Source organism: Corythoichthys intestinalis, chromosome 14 (genome assembly GCF_030265065.1).
Source record: "Corythoichthys intestinalis isolate RoL2023-P3 chromosome 14, ASM3026506v1, whole genome shotgun sequence".
NCBI lineage: Eukaryota > Metazoa > Chordata > Actinopteri > Syngnathiformes > Syngnathidae > Corythoichthys > Corythoichthys intestinalis.
The window spans coordinates 31,856,780-31,879,376 of record NC_080408.1 but is presented as its reverse complement, the minus strand read 5'-3'; the positions used below and the strand labels follow the sequence as shown (position 1 = coordinate 31,879,376).

The 22,597-nt window shown below is 38.7% G+C and overlaps 1 protein-coding gene across 7 annotated transcripts in view; it reads left to right on the top strand.

Annotated features, from left to right (window-relative positions):
* The first annotated feature begins 3,019 nt into the window (after window positions 1-3,019).
* kif1ab (kinesin family member 1Ab) overlaps window positions 3,020-22,597 on the top strand; it is a 66,566-nt gene continuing 46,988 nt past the window's right edge. For all 7 annotated transcript variants that reach the window (XM_057856958.1, XM_057856957.1, XM_057856956.1 and 4 more), the window contains exons 1-13: window positions 3,020-3,287; window positions 6,163-6,316; window positions 9,482-9,555; window positions 9,652-9,831; window positions 9,913-9,981; window positions 10,073-10,251; window positions 10,921-11,032; window positions 11,100-11,177; window positions 11,266-11,331; window positions 12,278-12,295; window positions 13,961-14,039; window positions 14,134-14,212; window positions 14,384-14,526. In XM_057856958.1, the coding sequence (XP_057712941.1) occupies window positions 6,211-6,316; window positions 9,482-9,555; window positions 9,652-9,831; window positions 9,913-9,981; window positions 10,073-10,251; window positions 10,921-11,032; window positions 11,100-11,177; window positions 11,266-11,331; window positions 12,278-12,295; window positions 13,961-14,039; window positions 14,134-14,212; window positions 14,384-14,526 (1,183 nt within the window). In that variant the 5' untranslated portion in view covers window positions 3,020-3,287; window positions 6,163-6,210. The remainder of the gene's footprint in view (window positions 3,288-6,162; window positions 6,317-9,481; window positions 9,556-9,651; window positions 9,832-9,912; window positions 9,982-10,072; window positions 10,252-10,920; window positions 11,033-11,099; window positions 11,178-11,265; window positions 11,332-12,277; window positions 12,296-13,960; window positions 14,040-14,133; window positions 14,213-14,383; window positions 14,527-22,597) is intronic.

Genomic DNA, 22,597 nt, shown 5'->3' with positions numbered 1-22,597 from the left:
TCGCACGCCCCCCCCTCCCCCCCGCCGGGCTGTTCAATCAAATTTTCCACCCCATCAGAAATTGCAACTTTGTGTTAAAAATGGCCGCGAATACAACGATTACAAAGTAAACACTACAAACTGTCTTTGAATAAAGGAATATTTACTTATGTTTGATCATGGACAGACGTAGAAAAGTTCTCCTCAGACACATCCTGCCTTGGTAGCTACACACAACAACTGCTCTCTCACTGTTTACATCTTCGCCGTGTTTTTAAGCATTTATTTACACTGTATTCGTGTTGACCATGTGGCAGCTACGTGCTCCTCGGACGTCGGCCTGTTTGTCCGGCGGTCATTCTCCAGCTGCTTCCCCGGCAAACGAGCTCTACTGGCCGCAGCAGGGGAACGACGAGCTGTAACTTTCTCGCCGGGTGGGTTGCCAATCGGCAAAGACAATTGACAACCCCACCGCCGTGTGACATGATCCGGGGTAGTTTTGTGTGATTTTTAACTTCGAAAAGCGGAAATAAAACTTTGAGACGTCACTCGGTTCGGGTTGGCATGTCGGCTTGCTGTCACGCCTCCTGGTTTGTTCATGCTCTCCGAAGCCAGGGCAGGGAAATGACAAAAGCCGACTAACTCTGGTGGCATAAAATATCGTTCAGGAGGTACTAAGAATTCGACAGTTTTGACCATTATGGAGTAATTTTGCCATGTCCTACTGAATAAATGCATTTTTAATATTTCATATTCCATTTAGCACAAGACTGTTATTTGTCATAACCATACCATTTGTTTAGCAATTGGGGGAAAATACTTGGATAAAAAGAATATCCTGTAAAAATATTGTAGTAGATAGATTGAAACAAAGACATTTTGCTGCTCTGTTCGTCGCATTTTCCTCGTTCTGAATAATTCCCCCTCAATTGGCCGAATTCTCAATCAGATGAACTCATGACACTGCCGACGTCATCCCCCATTTGGGGATGCTGTAGCGCTATAAAGACAGGTGGGGCTAAACAGCAGATTAAAAGACTAATTTCTCGTCGTTCGCGCTTTGCCAAATCATTGTATATAGTCTAATCGTCTCAAAATATGATTCTAATTCACATAATATTGCTATTTAAGACTTTTTCTATCTTGCCATGTGCACTTTAAGCAAAATAACTTCTAAACTGTGTAGCTTCAACACTAGGTGGTGCTCATTTAAAGAGGATGACAGGTGACACCTTATGAATGGCATTACATGGCTTGAGGAGGTGTTCTATGCTGTAGATACAGTAAAGTAACATTTGAAATGAGCAATAAGTTTGCCCTTTAAAATTTCCAGAAAAGATGACTATGTATCATCGGTTTTGAAAAATTTCAGTTATTGTTTAGACCAGGATGGCCCTTCACCCATTACATTAACGTGATAACTCCAAAGTCTAGCTTGAATAAAGCACAGCAGAGACAAGGTCCTCAGGATTCTCAGGAGGAATAATAAAACAATAATAATAATAAATAAATAAAATTATATTATTGATTAATAATAACAAATAACTAAACTGCTTCTGCTGTTCTTCTACCACCGTTCGATGGAGTGGTGCTGAGCCACACCCTCTTGCTGTTGTAGATGAACTCTGACTAAAAGAAAGAAGCTATAGAGGGTCATGAACAGCACCCAGAGGCAAACTGCATGCCCCCTTCCATCTTTGGAGAACATCCTCATCCCCTGCTGCCCTAGGAGAGCACACAGCATCATCAACGATTCCTCACACCCCAAACAAAAACGCTTCTTGGTACTCAGGCAGACCTTTCTATGCGCCTAATCCTTTCATTCACAAATTGTGACCATATGAGCCGTAAACAGCATATCGAGGTTCGGGAGTAGCATAGCAAGTCTCTAGACCTCAACTCAATCGAAAGCATGTGGAGGGAACGCTAAAAAAAATGCACATGCACAATTTTAACTTTTTAAATAGGTGTTTTCCGTTGTATATACAGATTAGCATTGTGTTTTTAAACATTTTGGAATCCATTGTTGTATTAATTATGTAAGAGAGTCAATTAAAACTCTTATGAAAAAGCATTGCTTAAGATATATGCAAGTGGTTAAATAAAATAAAATTAAAACATATGTCTCATGAAGAGTCTCACCAATTTTGAGGAGGATCCAACTAACTGCTTCGGCGCAATGGTCTCAAACGTGCATGCTGGTTTTCGACAAAAATGGCATTTTTTTCAACATTTAATTCAAAATACCCGATTTCCTGTTGGGTTTGGAATTAGGGTGCAAGAGACTTTTTGAAGCAGTTTTGCACAACGTATTGACTCCTCAAATTTCATCGCTCTACGTTGAAAAAACCTAAATGGAGAGGAATTAAAAAAAAAAAAATTCTAGGGGGAGCCACTGAGCCATTTTGTGACATTTTTTTTGCAAAGTTGCAAAATTATCAAAATTTTTCGCGACGCCGCATGTATGTGCAAATTTGGGTGAGTTTTTGAGCATGTTAAGACCTCCAAATGGGCCATTTTCATTTGCCATGAAAAAGGAATAATAGTAATGATATAATTATAATAATAATAATAATCCTTTGCATTACAATAGGGCCTTTGCACCTGTTGGTGCTCGGGCCCTAATAAATTGCTGCAGGTTTAGAAACTCTCCCTTTAAAGAAGTCCTCTCAAACAATGGTTTGAGGCTTCGGGGCCTAATAATGCACATTTATAAACAATGAACAGATACTTTGGATCAAAGATTGGAATGTTACAATTTCTACCTTTAGGAGTATTTTGTAATAGTCTTCGAGAGCCCTCTGGTATTGCATCAAGCACAATAGAATATTCACGAGGTGTAACAACAGTACTATAAGCTCAACAAATTTCTTTATATGTGAAAAGTTGGCCATCATCGTTCAATAATTGACCAACTAAGAAAATGTTCTTTTTGACCCATCTTTCATAGCTGCTGTATCATGGCTGGTGCTGATGCTGTGATGCTGACGTCATCAGCACGCAGCCTCTGCTAGTCTCTATTCTTTACCCTGCCTTTAGTCTGACAGGCGAGTCGATGGCTACATCCTCTTTATCGGCTCCCCACCACCCGCTTCTTCTCCCAACCCACCCATCCTTTATCCATCTTCGTCTAAATTGACACTCGAGCCAGGCAGGCTCGCATCCTCCCGCGTTCCAGCTATCCTTCCGCCCGACACCACGCCTTACATAGCGGACGCCGAGTGCAAACTGTATAGGGAGGTTGCGCGAACCGAGAGAAAACGGGAGACGGCGGATCCTGCTAAATATTCTCGTGCGACGAAATCCAGGTAAGAGCTCGTTTGTGGTGTTTTCACGACACGACACCGGCGTATATTTAATAACGCGTGTCACTTTGGTGATGGAATGGCGACGGGGTTGTTCACGGAGGCCTGGCGTGGATGAGAAGACGTCAATGTTTTGCTGCGTCAGAGCATAAAAAGGGCACAAAATGAGCCCTCTGTCGTTTTTTCCAAATATGTGTCGCCTACCCATCATCTGTTGATGTAACATTTGAATCCTAAACGTCAGCCAAATGTTGTCATGCTTGCTTACGCATTATGCATAGTGGATGATTCGGCTTCTGTTTACCCGGCCTGTTTTTGAGGTGCGGCAGGCAAGATGGAGGAGGCAGAGCATCCATCCAGTCTATTGCACAAGCTCAAAAAGAGAGTGCAAATGCCAACGCTCAACAAAAATGTTGATTCTAGTCTTTTATATGCATGTGCAAACCTAGGATTTACCAGTAATAGCTTACAATAGCATTGCGGGTCCTAATTTGAGATCTCAGACGCTATGTCGTGGTTTGGTCTCAAAATAACAGCATAACCTGCATGTACACTTTTTGCTGTGGACGAGACATTAATAAGACCAAACAAATTGGATGAATGGGGGTCAGGGCTACATTTCTCATGAATAAGAGCCTAGTTTATTGATAGGCTAAATGATCAAAGTAGAATACTTCTGTACTGACATATGTTATACTAACTTTCATATGTATTGGTTCAGATTATACGCTATTCGATTCAAACCTTTGTTTTCAAAAAGTACTAAAGAAACAGTTGGAAAACCCGAATAAATATCTGGATTTAAATAGCAAATTTATATTTCAATATTTGAACATAACTCAAATTATATTAAAATACACAATAAAACAAACTTGTTAATAATCGCTTAACTATCCAGGAATGGAAAAAAAATAAACATTTGTCCTAAGACCACTCAACATTGTTGAGAAATTATTGTAACATACTGTATACTATAGTATATGGCGGAAAACACAGACAAGTCTGAAAAAGCAGTATCTGCTCTTGCACACTTCTTTAAAATAATCTGCTGTATTTTAAGCCAAAATAACTGTTGTGTTTGATAGAACAATAGCTCTATATTCTGCCATAGCAGATTCATGGCGCATTAAGCCCCCAAACTATTTTTAATTTGTCCGTTTTACCCTGGAAACCCCCGTTTATAGATGTCGTACAACTGCTTTTGTTTTAACCTAGCCATAAAAAGAGGGTAAGTAATTATATTTATTATTGGAAATATCTGTAAAATGTCTGTAAAAGTACGTCACAATGAAAAAAAAAACCCCTCACAACTATCGCTTAATTGGAATTTTTCTTTTTGTTACCGTTGCATTTTCTGCAGTATTTCAGATGATAAATAATCAATCCAAACCACAAAAAAAAAAATTGAAAAAAAAACTTTTAAAAGGGTAAATACATGAAAAAGAAAATCTCGACCACTCCTCAATGTCTGCGATTTCTGCATCGCGACCCTTGTTATATGACCATGTTTCACCCATAAAACCCCCCAAAAATCCGGCTGTGGCCATTCACAGCTCTGTCTTCACACTCAGTGATACATGCTACCTGGAGTTTTTGGATCGAAAAGAGGTAAGTATGTGATAATATCTCATTAAAATTGGGGCGTCTTTAATTTTGCTCGCTCATGCTCTCACCTCGAGTTAGGGTTTTGCTGTTTAAATTATTATTTTTTTAATTTTAATTTTTATTTTTTAGAAAAATGCCATCCAATTCAAATATTTTCTTCCCCCAGAAAATTGAGATTTTAAGCTTTTCAATAAAGTATCACACATGCATATAAGACAATTTTGAGTTTGGCCAAATTGGGGATCTCAAAGTGGAACGTCAAGTCACCTGAGTGTTTTCCGCCATATATATATGATATATAAATTAAATACAACTGAAAAAAACTCTAAGTCAGGGAATAACAAAGATAGATAAAAAATCAGCCTTCCACCAGGTAAAACACTACTTCTTTTGTCCACAAGCACAGTCAAACTCAACAAAAAATGAAAGCTCTTATGGGCTGCTTTAAAACCACATAAATAAAATAAAAATGAAAATTGGGGCGAAAGGGATAAACCTCCATTCACTATATTTCTCACAGTTTAATTAATTTGGACTGGGAGGGGCGAATGACAATCAATGGCAGCTAATGAGTTAAATGAATGCCCTGTAAGAGTAAAAAAGAAAACAAAAACATAATTTGTGCATGACGGTTAATGTTACCATTGACTAAAATATAGTGAATTTTAAAAAATCTGTCATTCCTCTCAAATCTTAAGTGGAAACTGAAGTATTATGGTAAAGTTCTTCTAGAACATTAACCTCTTACTGACTGGCGTCCTTGAATCTGCGGATGTGCTTTCTTATAACGCAAAATGAGAAAGTTCCTGGTAAATTGACATTCCTGCTAAAAACCTGATGAAATAGAATAAACCTTTCCGACACTACTTTAAGGTACATTTTAGTCATCTTAATTCAAATAGATGAACTTTGCAAAATAACTCATGATAAAAATTCTTCAAAATAAAATTGCCAACGTGTGGATTCTCACCAAACAACAATGGAAAGAAACAATATTCAAAGAAAACTTTAAAAGAAATATGATGTTCCAAATATTTCCAGATCACCATAAAACGGGAGTATAGCATTTGCGTTTCTTTGAAAATATTCTACCGCTGCAATTGATAGCAGTAGGTGTCCAGTCCTTTTTAAGTTGGAGGGGCTGAAAGTGACCACTCCTATTTCGAGGGACTTGGACATCTATCACCATCAATGGCAGCTAATCAGTTAAGCGTATGTAAAATAATTTTAACTGTAAATGAAGTCATTGTCATAGGTATTTGCCTCTGTTTAGTCACACAGATTTTCAGCGCTACCGACCGCTCCATCAGCCAGCAGTAAGATGGCTGGGGCGTCGGTGAAAGTGGCGGTGAGGGTCCGCCCCTTCAACTCTAGAGAGATGGCCAAGGACAGCAAATGTATCATCCAGATGACAGGAAACACCACAAGTGAGTATAAGAGTCATCATGATTGATTGTTAACAGCCCGACATGACAGTATGTACAGTAAAAAACAGTTCTACCTATAAAACTGAAATTTTGCAGACATTTCTTTTATATTAAGACACATGAAAAAATCTGAAAGACCCTCGTCTGAAGTTAAACAAGTTTTCTATTTTGCATTTGAAGTAGACATTTCAAACACAGTTACATCCCCTAGAAATCAGACAAAAGCACAAGTCAGGCTCGCCTGGCTGAGAGTGGAAGCTCTTTTCTCTCATCAGTCGAGAGTCAGGGACCCACAAGGCCGCCTTGTTCTAGTTTGGGACCATGGTTGGCTGATACTGGAGGGGCCGGGGGTGGGAGGCGTTTCTGTTCTGTTGTGCCTGCTGCTATCGAATGACCTCGTTTCAGTTAGAGATGCACACATTCATCACTGTGGCTTACTACCCTCTTCTCTAATATCCAACACAATTGATTAAAAAACAAAATTTTTGGCTGTAGCTTTTAGGAAAATGTTATTTTTGATTAATGAAAATTGAACAACAGTGAATTTGTGCTTAGCAGTTCATATGGCGAAGAACTGTATTATAAAGAAACCTTATTAAAAAAAAATCTAATTTACCAGCCAGACAACAGTGTATTATGTAAAAGCAATATGCAATAGAAAATAGAAGCACAATATATTGGTTCAATTTTAGAAAGAGGCTCCAGTAACAATGTATAGATTTAAAGAGTATTACAACACCCGGGGAAATGCTGATATTCCATCATTTATCCATAAACACATGCCTTTTGGATTCCTATAGTGCCACTTCGTGTCATTACACACATCGCAACACCAAGAAAATGATAGAAATTTGGATCGATTGTCAAGCTAAAACGACCGGCGCCCGAGATCCCGGAAATCTAGCATATTGTGTGCTTGACGTCACAACGAGGAAACACCCGGCTCAGTGCTTGGTCCTTACAAAGTACTGAATGGCGGCGATGATGGCGGACAATTTTGTTTCTAGTTGCGACGTAACGAACGTTCTTCTAATGGTGACGAGGAGAGTTATGAACCTTTCTTTGGTGTTTTGGGTTATCAATTTGAGCCCAAACGAAAGCCAATGCAGCCTAATGAAACGATGATTGAGGGGAGCAATCACACTGATGAAACATCGTGTGGGAAATTGTTTGTTTTGCATTTCTTTTTGTGAAGCGGATACACCGTGACCGCAAAATAAAGTAATGTATAGAATAATTATCATTTACCGTAATTTCCTGAATATTAGGCGCACCCTTGTATAATGCGCACCCCAAATTTACTTGTAAAATCTAGGGAAAATTATTGTACCCATAACGCGCACCCGAATATTAGCACCAATAAATAGAAGAATACAAGAAAACAGAGCTCGTGTACAGATACAGGAATGTCATTTTACTGACTGGTGAAACACAGCATACATTGCACATTAGTAGTTCAAAACATTACCATAAACTGACAATATTTACGGTAATAATATGATTTTACAACTTCTCCAACTTACCAGAATCCAGGAGAAAACAAAACAGATGTGACTTTTCTTTTAAAGGCTGCTGTATAACTTGCTCGTTTCATCATGATGAATAAATGTTTCTTCCATGGATTGATACAGTAAAATGAAAGTGAGAACGTAAGTCGGAAATCCGTGAGAGCTCAACGCTGTCAACACGACAGTAACAATAGGAACTATTGTTATTTGGGTTTGAGTTTCCCGAGGGACAGATATAGTTGACGGACACAGGGAGTCTGTGTGCTTACGTTTGTTATGGTCCGAGTTGCGGAGCTGCTATAAACGTTGACGCAAATGAGTTCAAGAAACTAAATTCTGTGCTTTATGAAGAGTGAAAAAAGCAGAATTTAACACAGACAAAATCATTCGGCTGATTAGAGTGAAGTATTACCGGAACAAAAAGGTGACGTCACCTACCGTAATGGTCGGCAACGGGTCGCCGCAATCGTTTCTTCAACACAACGTGGCCGTGTCAATAAAAAAAAAAAAAAAATCGGTTCATATATATATATATATATATATATATATATATATATATATATATATATATATATATATATATATATATATATATATATATATATATATATATATATATATATATATCTGTCTCCATCCATGTACCCGTTTATAATGCACATCATGATTTTACAAGTAGATTTTGGGGGGGGAAAAGTGCGCGTTATATTCGGGAAATTACGGTATTGTGCTATCATAGGTTTTCGCTCTGCCAACAGACACAAATATGAATGGGATTAGAGGATTTGTTGTATATATTTAACGAGCGATAATTTATACATATGTCCAGTCCTACATCCAATGCGTGATATGTTTTTTATTATAAAAGAGTACTCACTCTGGCCATTTCGAGCTTGGCTGCTCCCCTGCTTTTCTTAGCCTGGGGTGGTCTCATCAGTGCCAGTCATCGTCCCCTTTCTTGATATCTCGGGACATTTAGGTGGCTGTGCATGTATGGTGTGCACCGCATCTGCTTTCAGCAACAGTTTCTTAGCAAAACCTGATTTCATTTGTCCATAGTTCGAATAGCTTTCAGGTGTAAAATGTACACCAAACAAAACCGTGCCGGAGGCTGGGTCTGCAAAATTAGCCCTCGTTGCATGGACGAACTTTACTCATTGTCTGCGTAGTCCAGCTCTTTTTCTCGCGTTCGGGAACTCATGGGTACTACATTGCGACAAATGGCTATTTGTACACTACATAGCATGACAGGTTTGAACCATTTTAGCGATTTTTTGATAAAACACGAACCCAACTCTCCCGTCAATAAACAACGATGGCACCTGCCTCGACCTTTTGTTTCCTGGCTGTGACGTCAAAGCCCCATTCGGCTGTTTCTGGAATACTTTCGGAAATGTTCGTAATTTTCGATCTATTTTCGATATTTGCTCATGAATGTGATTTTTTTTTTTTTTTGTTAACTTTTTTAATATTTGTTACATAACGGTTCTGTTGATGTCTCACAGCCCCTTAGTATTATAATTCCCTTTAAAGTAATGATAGTGTCAAAGAATAATGTCAAAGAAAAAGTTGATTATTACATTTTAAAAGCTTTTTTTTTTAACCCTTTTTATACTCATTATATTAAACAATACCATCATGTTTTGCTTGATTGCAGCAATCCTGAACCCCAAACAGCCAAAAGAAAACAAGAGTTTCAACTTTGATTATTCCTACTGGTCTCACACCACGGTCAGTGTCTAATAAATGCCAGAACTGCCCAGTTAGTCAACATACAGTATTTGCAATTTGATACACATTCCTTTGTTTTTGTGTGTGCGTGTGCAGCCCGAGGACATCAACTATGCATCCCAGATGCAAGTGTACAAGGACATTGGCGAAGAGATGCTGCTCCATGCTTTCGAAGGCTACAATGTGTGTATATTTGCATACGGACAGACAGGAGCGGGCAAAAGCTACACCATGATGGGACGGCAGGAAACCGACCAACAGGGCATCATCCCTCTGGTATAAATGATATTGTATGAATATTAAGTGTGGAAGCATGACTTAAGTTATTCAAATGATTTTTTCCCCCCTTTTGCCTAGCTCTGTGAGGACCTTTTTACCAAGATCAGTGACAGCAATAATGACAACAGCATGTCTTACTCTGTGGAGGTAAGAAATATTTGAATTTTTGCTTGTGATTTATCTGAACATGCTTCAATAAAACGTTAAAATTATGTATTTATCTCTTTACTTTACCCAGGTGAGTTACATGGAAATCTACTGCGAGCGTGTCAGGGACTTGCTGAACCCCAAAAACAAAGGGAACCTACGGGTTAGAGAGCACCCGCTGATGGGACCCTACGTGGAAGACTTGTCCAAACTGGCTGTCACCTCTTACAACGATATACAGGACCTGATGGACTCTGGGAACAAGGCCAGGTAACTTCAACATGACAGTACGAGAAAGCAGGATTTGTTTTCTCCGATAGATTCATACATCGGTCCTAGTTGAATATCATTATGGAGATTTGTTTGGTGGTTGTAATTCAATGTGAATGGGAGTCAATGGGGAATTTTTGTGTGTCCAAGAACGTTGATCATGGAGTCAAACAACTCCAAAGGGTTAAATGTCTGATTTGTTTGGTGGAATTTTCCAAAAATGCAATTTACAGAGGAGTGAGCACAAGTTTCAAGTTTGAAACATTGTTTTTTGGGTCTTAATTGAATGTGAATGGGAGCCAAGGAGGATGTTTTTGTTGGTCTGAGTTCAAAGTTAGTAGGGGTTATTGGGGTAATTTTTTGCTAGTGTTATTCAGTGACAATATAAATTGAATGAGCTGCAGTGGTCCCTTGTTTTTTGCATTAATGGGGACCAGAACCCGCTGCGATAAATGAAAACCCGCGAAGTAGCGCCCCCCTCCCCATTCAGATTTAGCACTGGAAAGAGATACATGGCAGACATGACACGAAGAATACACATAAGACATGACAAAAAAAGCCATAACATATGTGAGATGCTTTGAATTTGTCAAAGCATTCCCACAATAATCTCCATCCCCAAACACTAAACAACATCTCAAAATATTCTAAATCCATTTTTGTTTCCAGAACGGTGGCTGCAACAAACATGAACGAGACCAGCAGCCGTTCCCACGCCGTTTTTAACATCATCTTCACTCAGAAGAAACACGACTCGGAGACTGACAACACGTCTGAAAAGGTATGAAAGCCAAAGCCACTCGATCGCAGAGTGTTTTATTCTTAGAACACGCCGTGCGTGGTCACAGGTTAGCAAGATCAGCTTGGTGGACCTGGCTGGTAGCGAACGCGCTGACTCGACTGGTGCAAAAGGAACCAGACTCAAGGTAGAGTGCTTAGAGTCTTAGTGCTCCTAAAACATGATGCCAGACTTTCTCCAGTTTGATTCACTTTGAAATATTTGTGGGGCTTTAGGAAGGAGCTAACATCAACAAATCTTTGACCACACTGGGCAAAGTTATCTCTGCTTTAGCTGAGCAGGTAAGTTTTCAACAGAAATGCCAAGTCAATCTTGAGTCAAATCAATTTGATGTGATTTGAGGCGTTGAATAAAAATGACCTGCTACATATATGTATCATGGCACACAGAACCAACGGTGCTTTACTGTGCTGTATAGTTCCGCTCATGAATCTAAATGGATTTTTAGGTGGAACTGGCGAGTATCAACACTATTATTACCGTATTGGCCCAAATATACAGTAAGACGGTGTTTTTTGCATTGAAATAAGACTGAAAAAGTAGGAGTCATCTTATATATTCGGGGTCTAGACGTTATACCCATTCACGACGTTAGATGGCGCCAGATATCATTGAAGCGATTTTCTGTCATGAAAGCGCTCAGCTACTCTCAAGTTTAACCAGTTTGCATTATTTTATTGCAATGTTGGTCCTTATTCAGATTTGTTTCAAGACTACAGTTACAGTTAGACTTCACTTTGATGGTTAATGCAGTTATGCAATTTTGTTGTTTTATCACAATAGATGTAGGTTTATTTACATTTAAAAAAACAGAAGGCATTCATTTACGAATGTGATTTCACTTTAGTTTACATTTTTAAATGTTCAGATATTAAGATTTGGAGGAGGCAAAATAACATGCTTTTTCTCTCAAATATATTGTTATAATCATTTGTTTCAGATGTACTGTAATTATTAATTAATCAATCAATTAATTAATTAATTAATTTTTTGTATAAAATTAATTTGGTGTTCAAAAAGTCTTTTTTCAAACTTGAGTCTTGAAAAAGAGGGGGTCGTCTTATAATCAGGGCCGTCCTATATTCGGGCCAATACGGTATTATTATTAGTATTAGTAGTATTATTATTTTCGAATTTTTTATAAACATAGACTAAGATGACTCTTCACAATTTCAAAATTACTATGTTATTCTCAACTGTTGGTGTCTCTCCGCTACATTTTGACAGGACTCGGCCCCAAACAAGGTAAGCTCTACAGAACATTACCAAATATTTTCATGTTGAGTACTTTTCTATGTTCAGCAAATACACCATGTATGGTGTGAAAAAGTATCTGAACCTTTTGGAATTTCTCACATTTCTGTATAAAATGTGATCTCATCTTTGTCAAAATCACATAGATGTAAAAACAGCATCTGCTTTAACTAAAACCCCCCAATCATTTATAGGTTTTCATATTTTAATGAGGATAGCATGCAAACAATGACAAAAGGGGGAAAAATGAGTAAGTGAACGCTCTGCCTAACCAATGAAATCAAATGAAACCAATTTTTACCAAACAACTTAAGTCAGGTGTGTGCCTAATCCTTGATGAGTGGTTTAAAGCTGTCCTGCCCACTATAAAACACACACCTGGTAAGAATTGTCTCGATGAGAAGCATTGTCTGATGGCTCGGTCAAAAGACCTGTCTGTAAGACCTGCGAATAAGGATTGCTGATTTGTTTAAAGCTGGGAAAGGATACAAAACCATCTCTAAAAGTGTGGATGTTCATCAGTTGACATTCAGAAAGGTTGTCTACAAATGGAGAGAGTTTGGCACTGTTGCTCCTTCTCAAGGAGTGGCCGTCCACCAAAGATGATGCCAAGAGTTCAGCACAGAATACTCAGAGAGGTAAAAAAGAACCCTACCGTGTCTGCTAAAGACTTACAGAAATCACTGGCACAGTCCAATATCTCTGTGCACACATAAACTATATGTAAAACTATAGCCAACAATGGTGTTCATGGGAGGACTCCACGGAGGAAGCCGCTGCTGTCTTAAAAAACAACAACATTGTTGCTCGTTTAATGTTTGCAAAAAGGCACTTGAACACTCCACAGAAGCTGTGGCAAAATATTTTATGGACTGATGAAACCAAAGTTAAATTGTTTGGGAGTAGCACACAACGTCATGTGTGGAGGAAAAATGCAAACAGCTCACCAGCATCAACACCTCATCCCCACCGTGAAGCATGGTGGAGGGAGCATCATGATGTGGGGCTGTTTTTGCTGTCTCAGGGCCTGGACAACTTGCAATCATTAATGGAATTCAAAAGTTTATCAGTATGTTTTGCAGGAAAACCTGAGGCCGTCTGTCAGACAGTTGAAGCTAAAAAGAGGATGGATGCTGCAACAAGACAATCATCCAAAACACAGAAGTAAATCAACTTCAGAATGATTTCAGAAGAACAAAATACATATTCTGGAGTTCACATTCTTGAACCCCATTGAGATGCTGTGTCGTGACCTTAAGACAGCGATTCATGCCAGACATCTCAGATTTCTGAATGAACTACAGCAGTTTTGTAGAGAAGAATGGGCCAAGATTAGTCCAAGATCGATGTGCCAGACTGATCTCGAGCTACAGGAAGCTATTGTTATTGCTGCCAAAGGGTTGGCCACAAAATATTAAATGTGATGGTTTACTTACTTATTTTTACTCCTTCTGTCATTGGTTGCACACTAACCTCATTAAAATATAAACCCTATAGATGTTTGGGTGGTTTTAGTTAAGCAGACACTGTTTTTTTTTTCATCTGTGTGATTTTGACAAAGATCAGATCACATTTGATGGTGATTTTATGCAGAAATGTGAGAAATTCCAAAAGGTTCAGATACTTTTTCATAACACTGTACTTAAATGTGTGCAGAACAAGAAGAAGAAGAAGGTGGAGAGTTTCATCCCCTACAGAGATTCTGTCCTGACGTGGTTGCTGAGGGAAAACTTAGGTATCTGCTTCCAACTTCTAACCTTGAAATGCACATATCTTGCAATATTTTATTTTAGCGGGGCAAGAAAACAATGGCTCTTTACTATTTTTAGGTGGAAACTCTCGTACAGCCATGGTGGCTGCTCTCAGCCCTGCTGATATAAACTATGATGAGACCCTCAGTACACTGCGGTGAGTGATTTCCCAAACAATCAGCAATCCATGCTACTAAAGAAAATAAAATAATAAAAGCTTTGGTGTCTACGGGTGCAAAACACAAAATGTGCCGACAAATCATATTAAATCCATACCACTCTTTTACTCTATTTTCACTGTTGTCCCCATTTTCCACAACTTCCGCAGGTACGCCGACCGCGCCAAGCAGATCCGCTGCAACGCTGTCATCAACGAGGACCCGAACAACCGTCTGGTGCGTGAGCTGAAAGAGGAGGTGGCGCGCCTCAAAGATCTGCTCTACGCTCAGGGTTTGGGCGACATCATTGAGAGTGAGTTTCAGGATAAGCAAAAACAACACATTAGCATGCTCATTATGGAGACTATTTCATAGAAGTAGGAGGGCTAAAGTCACATGACTTGACTCAAGTGAGACATGAGTTGCTGATTTTAGTACTATGGATTTTTTGGGGTAAAACTTTGGAAAGACTGTGTACTTAGGCTTTTGCATTACTTGCTGGATTTATGTATTCATCCAATTCAAATTTGCTTCATCCGCTCGTCTCACCACCGTCCTCTTCAGCAGGACATTGGCACGCTGGCATCCGACCACAGTGCTACTGTATGTGAGCAGCCATGACCAGATGCTCGAATCGATTGTCACGTAGAAGTGTTTGAGTAGAAAAGTTATAACTCGAATGAGAATTTGCTCCTACAGTGTATCACAAAAGTGAGTACACCCCTCGCATTTCTGCAGATATTTAAATGTATCTTTTCATGGGACAACACTGACAAAATGACACTTTGACACAATGAAAAGTTGTCTGTGTGCAGCTTATATAATAGACTTAATTTATTTTCCCCTCAAAATAACTCCAAATATAGCCATTAATATCTAAACCCCTGGCAACAGAAGTGACACCGCCTGGGAACTACGTACATCCCTAAATGTCCAAATTGAGTACTGCTTGTCTTTTTCCCTTCCAAATGTCATGTGACTTGTTACAGGAGTGCTGTCAGCATTGCTGCAGAGATTGAAGCGGTGGTGGGGGGGGGGGTGTTATAGTTGAAGCTAGGTTTTTGTACACCTAGCTTGGCTAAAAAGAACACGCAGGAAGTCGATGTAGATTTTGTGGAGGTTGGTGGTCGCTCTCCCCAAGCTGCTGTGAAACAACCGTATTTATTCAGGGGTAAACAATAGGATGGAAGGGGTCAGGAAGGCAACATGGGACATTAAGTAGATGACATGTGGGACATTGAGTAGATGACATGAGGGCCACAAGGCTCAGAACAAAGGAAAGGCTGACTAGACAGAAGTTATCCTATCAGGTAAATGTTAAATGTATGCACAACTATTCCAACAGGGGGTCAGCCTGTTAGTGCTCAGACCAAGAAAGCCCGCAAACAGTTTGCTGAAGACATGTCAACAAAGCACATGGAATACTGGAACCATGTCCTATGGTCTGATGAGACGAACATTAATTTGTTTGGTTCTGATGGTCTCAAGCATGTGTGGCGGCGACCAGGTGAGGAGTACAAAGATAAGTGTATCATGCCTACAGTCAAGCATGGTGGTGGGAATGACCCCCCCACCACCACCACCTTTTCAATCTCTGCAGCAATGCTGACAGCCCTCCTGTAATGAGTCACATGACATTTTGGAGGGAAAATGACAAGCAGTACTTAATTTGGACATTTAGGGATGTACGTAGTTCCCATGCGGTGTACTCACTTTTGTTGCCAGGGGTTTAGATATTAATGGCTATATTTTGAGTTATTTTGAGGGGCAAATAAATTAACTCCATTATATAAGCTGCACAGAGACTACTTTTCATTGTGTCAAAGTGTGATTTTGTCAGTGTTGTCCCATGAAAAGATATTCTTAAATATCTGCAGAAATGCGAGGGGTGTACACACATTTGTGATACACTGTATTTGGGCCTTTGTGTTTTTTCCCAAGTTCAATTAGCTTTCCATGTGAACGCACTATTAGGCTTTAGCTGCATAATATTTAAAAATTGGCATTTCCGAGATAGAAATTTCTTTTCTTTCTGTTTTTTTTTACATTCCCTAAGAACCCTTTGATTCATCTTCCATGCCGCTCATCCTCACAAGGGTTGCGGGGGTGCCGGAGCCCATCTCAGTGAACAATGGGCAGTAGGCGGGTTACACCCCGAATTGGTTGCCAGCCAGTTGCAGATTTTAGAGGAATATTTTGGGGAGAATTGTACCCTGATCATAATATTTTTTTAAGAGCACAGAAAAACTTAATTGAATGGACAAATAATACAAAAATAGCTTTTGAATCAAATAAAAACGATGTGATTGTCAATGTCTTTGTACAACTATGTAAGTTAAAGAAGTACAGATATTGAGTGTTAAGTGACAATGCGTTGTACATTGTGACTCAGCAAGGCTTGACTTATGACTATTTTAAACCAAAGGGACATCAACTTGACTTGCTTGACTTTTTTCCACAGTAACTGGGGACAGAGATTGAAGATTTACCTACAGTATGACTTGCACTTAATGTGACTTACAGTTGTGTTCAAAAGTATTCAAACCCACAGTGGATTAGTGTTTTTGCAAGTTTGACATTCATTTTTCATCATGTTTATAATCACATCAAATAATGACATGTCAAATACAACTGAAATAACAAAAATATTTTTGTGAATATTCAAATTAATGACCTTCCTGTGATGATCTCATTGACAATATTATTCAACCCCCCAAGTCCACCCCTCTTAAGACTTAAGGTTTCCATCAGGTGTTGTCAAACAGCAATGAGCAGCAATTAAGCACATTTAAAAGGACTGTAACACATGGCTCTTCTTAGCAGTTAATGACATCTTTACAACATGGTGAAGTCCAAGGAATGGTCAAAAAAGTTCAGAGAGGAGGTCATTTCACTTCATAAGCAAGGATATGTATATAAAAAGACAGCAAAAGGACTAAAAATTTTAAGAAACACAGTTGGGAGCATAGTCCTGAAACACTACATGGGCGTGGCAGAAAGAGGTTACTGTCTGCTACTGCTGTGCGATACCTGAAGCGAAAGGTGGAGAAAAATCCTTGAGTGACAGCTGAGGAACTACAACAGGACATGTCATAGGAAGGTATTCAGGTTTCATCCCAGACAATAAGATGTACACTGCAAAATGATGTCTTCCATGCAAGAACTCACAGGCCCACCCCCCTGCTGACTCCAAAGCACAAGAAGTATGCCAAAAACCATGTGGACAAACCACAAAGGTTTTGGGAATTCTGTTCTCTGGAGTGATGAGACCAAACTGGAACTTTTTGGGCCAATGGATCAGCGGTACATGTGGAGGAGAAAGAATGATGGCTCTAAAGAAAAGAACACCCTATCTACTGTGAAGCACGTTGGGGGGTCAGTCATGCTCTGGGGTTGTTTTGCTTCTTCAGGTACAGGGAATCTTCAGCGTGAGCAATAGGAGTGGGAACCTCTTGTTACTTCACGACACGATACGATTTGCGATGCAAAGCTCACGATAACGATGATGGTCTGACTATATGGTGATACAACGATTATCGATACATTGGTCAGGAAATCATTCTAGGATATTCTACAAACAACTAATAAACAGAAAAACAAGCTTCTGCTGTGAATTGGAATGAGTTATCACTAGTAGACGTCCAATCCATTGAACTGGGAGGGTGGCAGCGAATGAACATTCGTTCATTCGCTGCCATCCCTCCCACTTCAAACGGATTGAACGTCTCTGGCTGTTATTGGCAGCCAATGCCAGGCAACGAGGTAATTTTGGGCCACTTAAGGTCATTTACCTGTTGATTTTCAGTTACTTCCTGTTGATTTGGGGGTATTTTATGGGTCACTTCCTGTTTATTTTGAGTTACAGAACAGGAAGTGACCTGGGAATCACCCAAATGATTAGGTAGTGACTCAAACTCAACAGGAAATGAACTGTAAATGAACAGCAAGTGACATGTAAATGCCCCAAAAATTCGGACGGAACGACTGCGAATGCTCTGGTGTCGAATTAGTGCTGCAACGATTAATCGATTAACTCAAGTATTCGATTAGAAAAAAAGATTCAAATTAAATTTTGCCGCTTTGAGTATTCGTTTAATTAAAGTGGCGTTGTAATGGTTTGTTTTGAAAGTGTTTGCATTTGTTTTCATTGATTTGGGTGGTTACATGGCCCTCTAGTCTATGGCTGAATCCATCTGCTCCCTGTCAAGACCAACATAAGATAAGTTTTTGTTTGAGCTAATGATTTTTTTTAATGCATTTGTAATTTAGTTCAAAGGTATATTTAGCCATTTTTTGGGGGAATATGTGTCTTAGCAATTCGTTAAGAGCATTGTAAAAAAGCAATAGCATTTTATAGCATTCAAGCTAGCGGATTTTGGCTATGTAAGTTAGTCAATTGTTCTTTTGTTGTACATGGATCCTCTTTTTTTATTTCCGTGTGAGACTCAGCTCAGGTATTTTAAATTTTTATGTTCCGTATCCGATGACTCGATTATTAAAAAAAAATAGTTCATCGATTAGTCGGCTACTAAAATAATTGATAGCTGCAGCCCTATTTTGAATGCACGAACGTTCCCAGTCTAAGTGGATTGGCGTCGAGCACCATCAATGGCAGCCTTAGAGTTACCTGAGACACTATTATAGTGGAAGATTTTGGTAGCAATTTGTTGATCCCTTTTTTTTTTTTTTTTTTTTTTTTTTAAACACTGACACTTTTTAAAAACGATATCTCGATTCTTGGCAGGAGCATATAGATAACCTTTTGGGATACAAAGTATCACGATATATCACCATTACGATATTTTGTCACACCCCTGTTCAATTCAGAAGGTATTCTGAATTCAGTTCAATACCAGGAGATCTTGGATGCCAATGTCATACGGTTGTTGACAAAGCTGAGACTTGGGTGAGGTGGGACCTTCCAACAGTACAATGATCCTAAGCATACCTCAGCTTCTACCACATCTTGGCTGCAAAAGAAGTGCTGGAAGATTCAGGAGTGGCCATCACAATCACCAGACTTCAATCTCATTGAAAATCTCTGTTGGTACTCGAAGAAGGCAGTTGCAGCACACAAGCCTAAAAATGTTAATGAACTGGAGGCCTTTGCCCATGAATATGGGCAAAGATACCTGTGGATCACTGCAAGAAACTTGTGTCAAGCTATGCTTCACGTCTAAAGGATGTCATTGTTGCAAAGGATGTTGTGCTAAGTACTAAAGTTGTCCACACCTCAGAGGTTGAATAATTTTGTCAATGAAGAACTCACAGAAAGGCCATAATTTGGATACTTCCCAAAAATATTTTTGTTATTTCGGTTGTATGTGTCTATTTGACAAGTCATTATTTAATGTGATTATAAACAAGATGAAAGATAAAAGTCAAGCTTGCAAAAACACTTATCTACTGTGGGGGTTGAAAAAAATTTTGAACACAACTGTACACCAATCGCTAGTGTTTCATTCTCACTTGTGTAGCATTATGAAAGTGACACTTGGTGGCTCAAGTGTTTTCCTCCTCTTTTGTCCCGTCAGCGTATCGATGTGGTGATCCCGTCATCAGCAGTTTCCAACGTGTGTATAATACGAGCACGCTTGCGCTTTGCAACTGAAAGAACACCATCCTCCACACTAGAGAGCAAAATAACGAGGCCCCAGACAAGATGACAAAACCATGGAAAAATGATATAAATTTATTGTTCTTCAAATGGTTTTGCAAAATGTCATCATCCAATGGTTTTAATGAAATACACTTGCATAATGTCATGACATCCAATGCACTGGTATATGATCAAGATTCGAAGAAATGCCTACCTAATTTATATATTCAAAGATAATCAAATTTGTGTTTGTCAGTGTTACAATATGCTGTAATGAACTATTTCAGTTTGTGTAATTGAGAGACTTATTGTTTAATTTCCCCCCATTGACTCTAACCATGGCTAAACTTATTTACATTTACAATAAATGACATTTTTCTCCAATAGTCAAATTATTGCAATCCTCCTACATTTTAATGCTACACAAGGCAAAATGACAGCATAAAAAAGGGAGAAACCTCTCTCAGTGTGTTGTGCAGTTCAATAACATTCCAAACAACAACAAATAGTGTGACAACATTTTTCAAACTGAGTTTTATCGTATGTTCAACAAATCTTGCATTGGCTTTCATTTAATTGTGCACTTGTATCTAATATTTTTGTCCTCTAGTAAAGCTGAATTAATACACAATTCTAGTTGATTTATTAAATCAAGCATTACTGAACATTTGAGATGCCCATTGAGTTCGTTATTTTGCGTGTCGTGTGCGTGTGGAGAGCGATGCTTCGGAGCGTGCGCTGTCAAGGATTGAATAGTATTTTAGAAAATAATTCGAAGGAATTCTCGGGCTGCGGAGACTTGCTTCATTCTTGCTTTCTTTCCATAAGCACGCAAAGTCCAGACGGGTGACAAATTATTGGAAAGAAATGACTGTAGGCGAAGAAAAATGCTTGTCAATGCTGCAAAGCAGAGCAAATGAATTACAGTAGAGTGTTGTTTTTTTAAAAAGTCAAGAGTTGGAATCAAAAGATTAAAAAACACATTTGGTAGATTTCTGTTCTAATTTTGAAGTTTTTTTTAAGTATTTGAATTAGTCAAGTAATTATGTGGGCAACTTACAATTATTTCAACAAATAATGGGTTTTTTTTTCCTGTCAATGATTTTAGTAATTTTATTTTATTTTTTAAATGATATTGTATAAAATTTTCGGTGAAGAAAAAGGACCAACATAAAAATTAATCATAATTCATTCACAGAAAACATATCGATCGTTCGAAGTAAAAACATGTTTGAAAATAACTTATTTTTGATGAAATATAAAGAGAATTTGTCTCTGATGAAAGAAAGAAATATTGAAGAATATTTACTGTTCAGAGGCTGACACTCTGAGGACGGGTACAATTAGATTTTGAGTATCAGCGTAGCTTTTCATTAATGGTTTGAATCAGTTCTGAAATAAACTTCAGCATGTACTTTGTTAATTTTCTGGAGAGGTGGATTATACTGCCTCAAAACGACATGGCTAACTTTAGATTGTTCTTATTCTAATGCAGTATTAACATATATTTTATTATTTATGATACAGTGTATCTCAAAAGTGAGTACCCCCCTTGCATTTCTGCAGATATTTAAGCATATGTTTTCATGGGATACCACTGACAAAATGACACTTTGACACAATGAAAAGTAGTCAGTGTGCAGCTTATATAATAAAGTTTGCATGTCATTTTCCCTCCAACATGTCATGTGACTCGTTACAGGAGTGCTGCTAGCATTGGTGCAGAGATTGAAGAGGTGGGGGGCAGCCTGTTAGTGCTCAGGCCATAGGCCGCACTCTACATTAAATTGGTGTGCATGGCTGTCACCCCAGGAGGAAGCCTCTTCTGAAGACGGTACACAAGAAAGCCTGCCCGTCTCATCAGACCATAGTACATGGTTCCAGTAATCCATGTGCTTTGTTGACATGTCTTCAGCAAACTTTTTTCGGGCTTTCTTGTAGAGGTGTGCAAAATTTCCGATTCTTAGATTATTCGCGATTCGGCCGTGGAAGATTCGAGAACGATTCACAAACATCCAAATTCCGATTATTGAAATATGCCAAGTAAAGCGGAAGTACAACACACTCAGCGCGCCGCGCGGTCAATGAGCAACGGAGCGAGAGTAACTAAACATCATGCTTCTCATTACCCGGCCCCTCGGGTAATGCCAATGCTCAACTCACGGCTCTAGCTCAACTCATGCCACGAGATAAAAAAACACAACAACATACCTGAAGCTGCTACAAAAGTACGTCATCCACATAATGTTACGGTAGATATCATTTATATAAGACTACGGTACTACGGTAGCGGTAGCGTTTGCAGCACATCTACAAAAAAGCTAGATGCAGACGTAGTAAACGGCCGCCATCTTAAAGCAGTACACTTCTCTGCAAGGCTGTTGTAGCGAACCTTCCAAGCAAACCTAATTAACTTTTTATCTAAAATACTCCTAAATCGGTAAAATATTGACTTGAATCTATCTTTAAAATAGTTTTAAAACTTTCACATGTCGAAAGTTGACAAAAGGGAAATTATGGATTAACGGGAGCAATTTTAACAACTTTAACGGTTGATTCACAACATTAAATTAATTGAATGTAGTTTAAAGCTGCTGATACAGAATGGGGACTGGAGTTTTTTTATTTACTGTTATTTTTGTATATTTGTTTACTGCTATATGTTAACTTGATACTGAAATAGTAGTTTGGTTTAGCCTGAGAGTATTTTTGAACAATTTTGGAACAAATGTACAAAATATTTAATAAAATTTTTTTTTTAAAGAAATAAAAAAAAGGGGGGGGG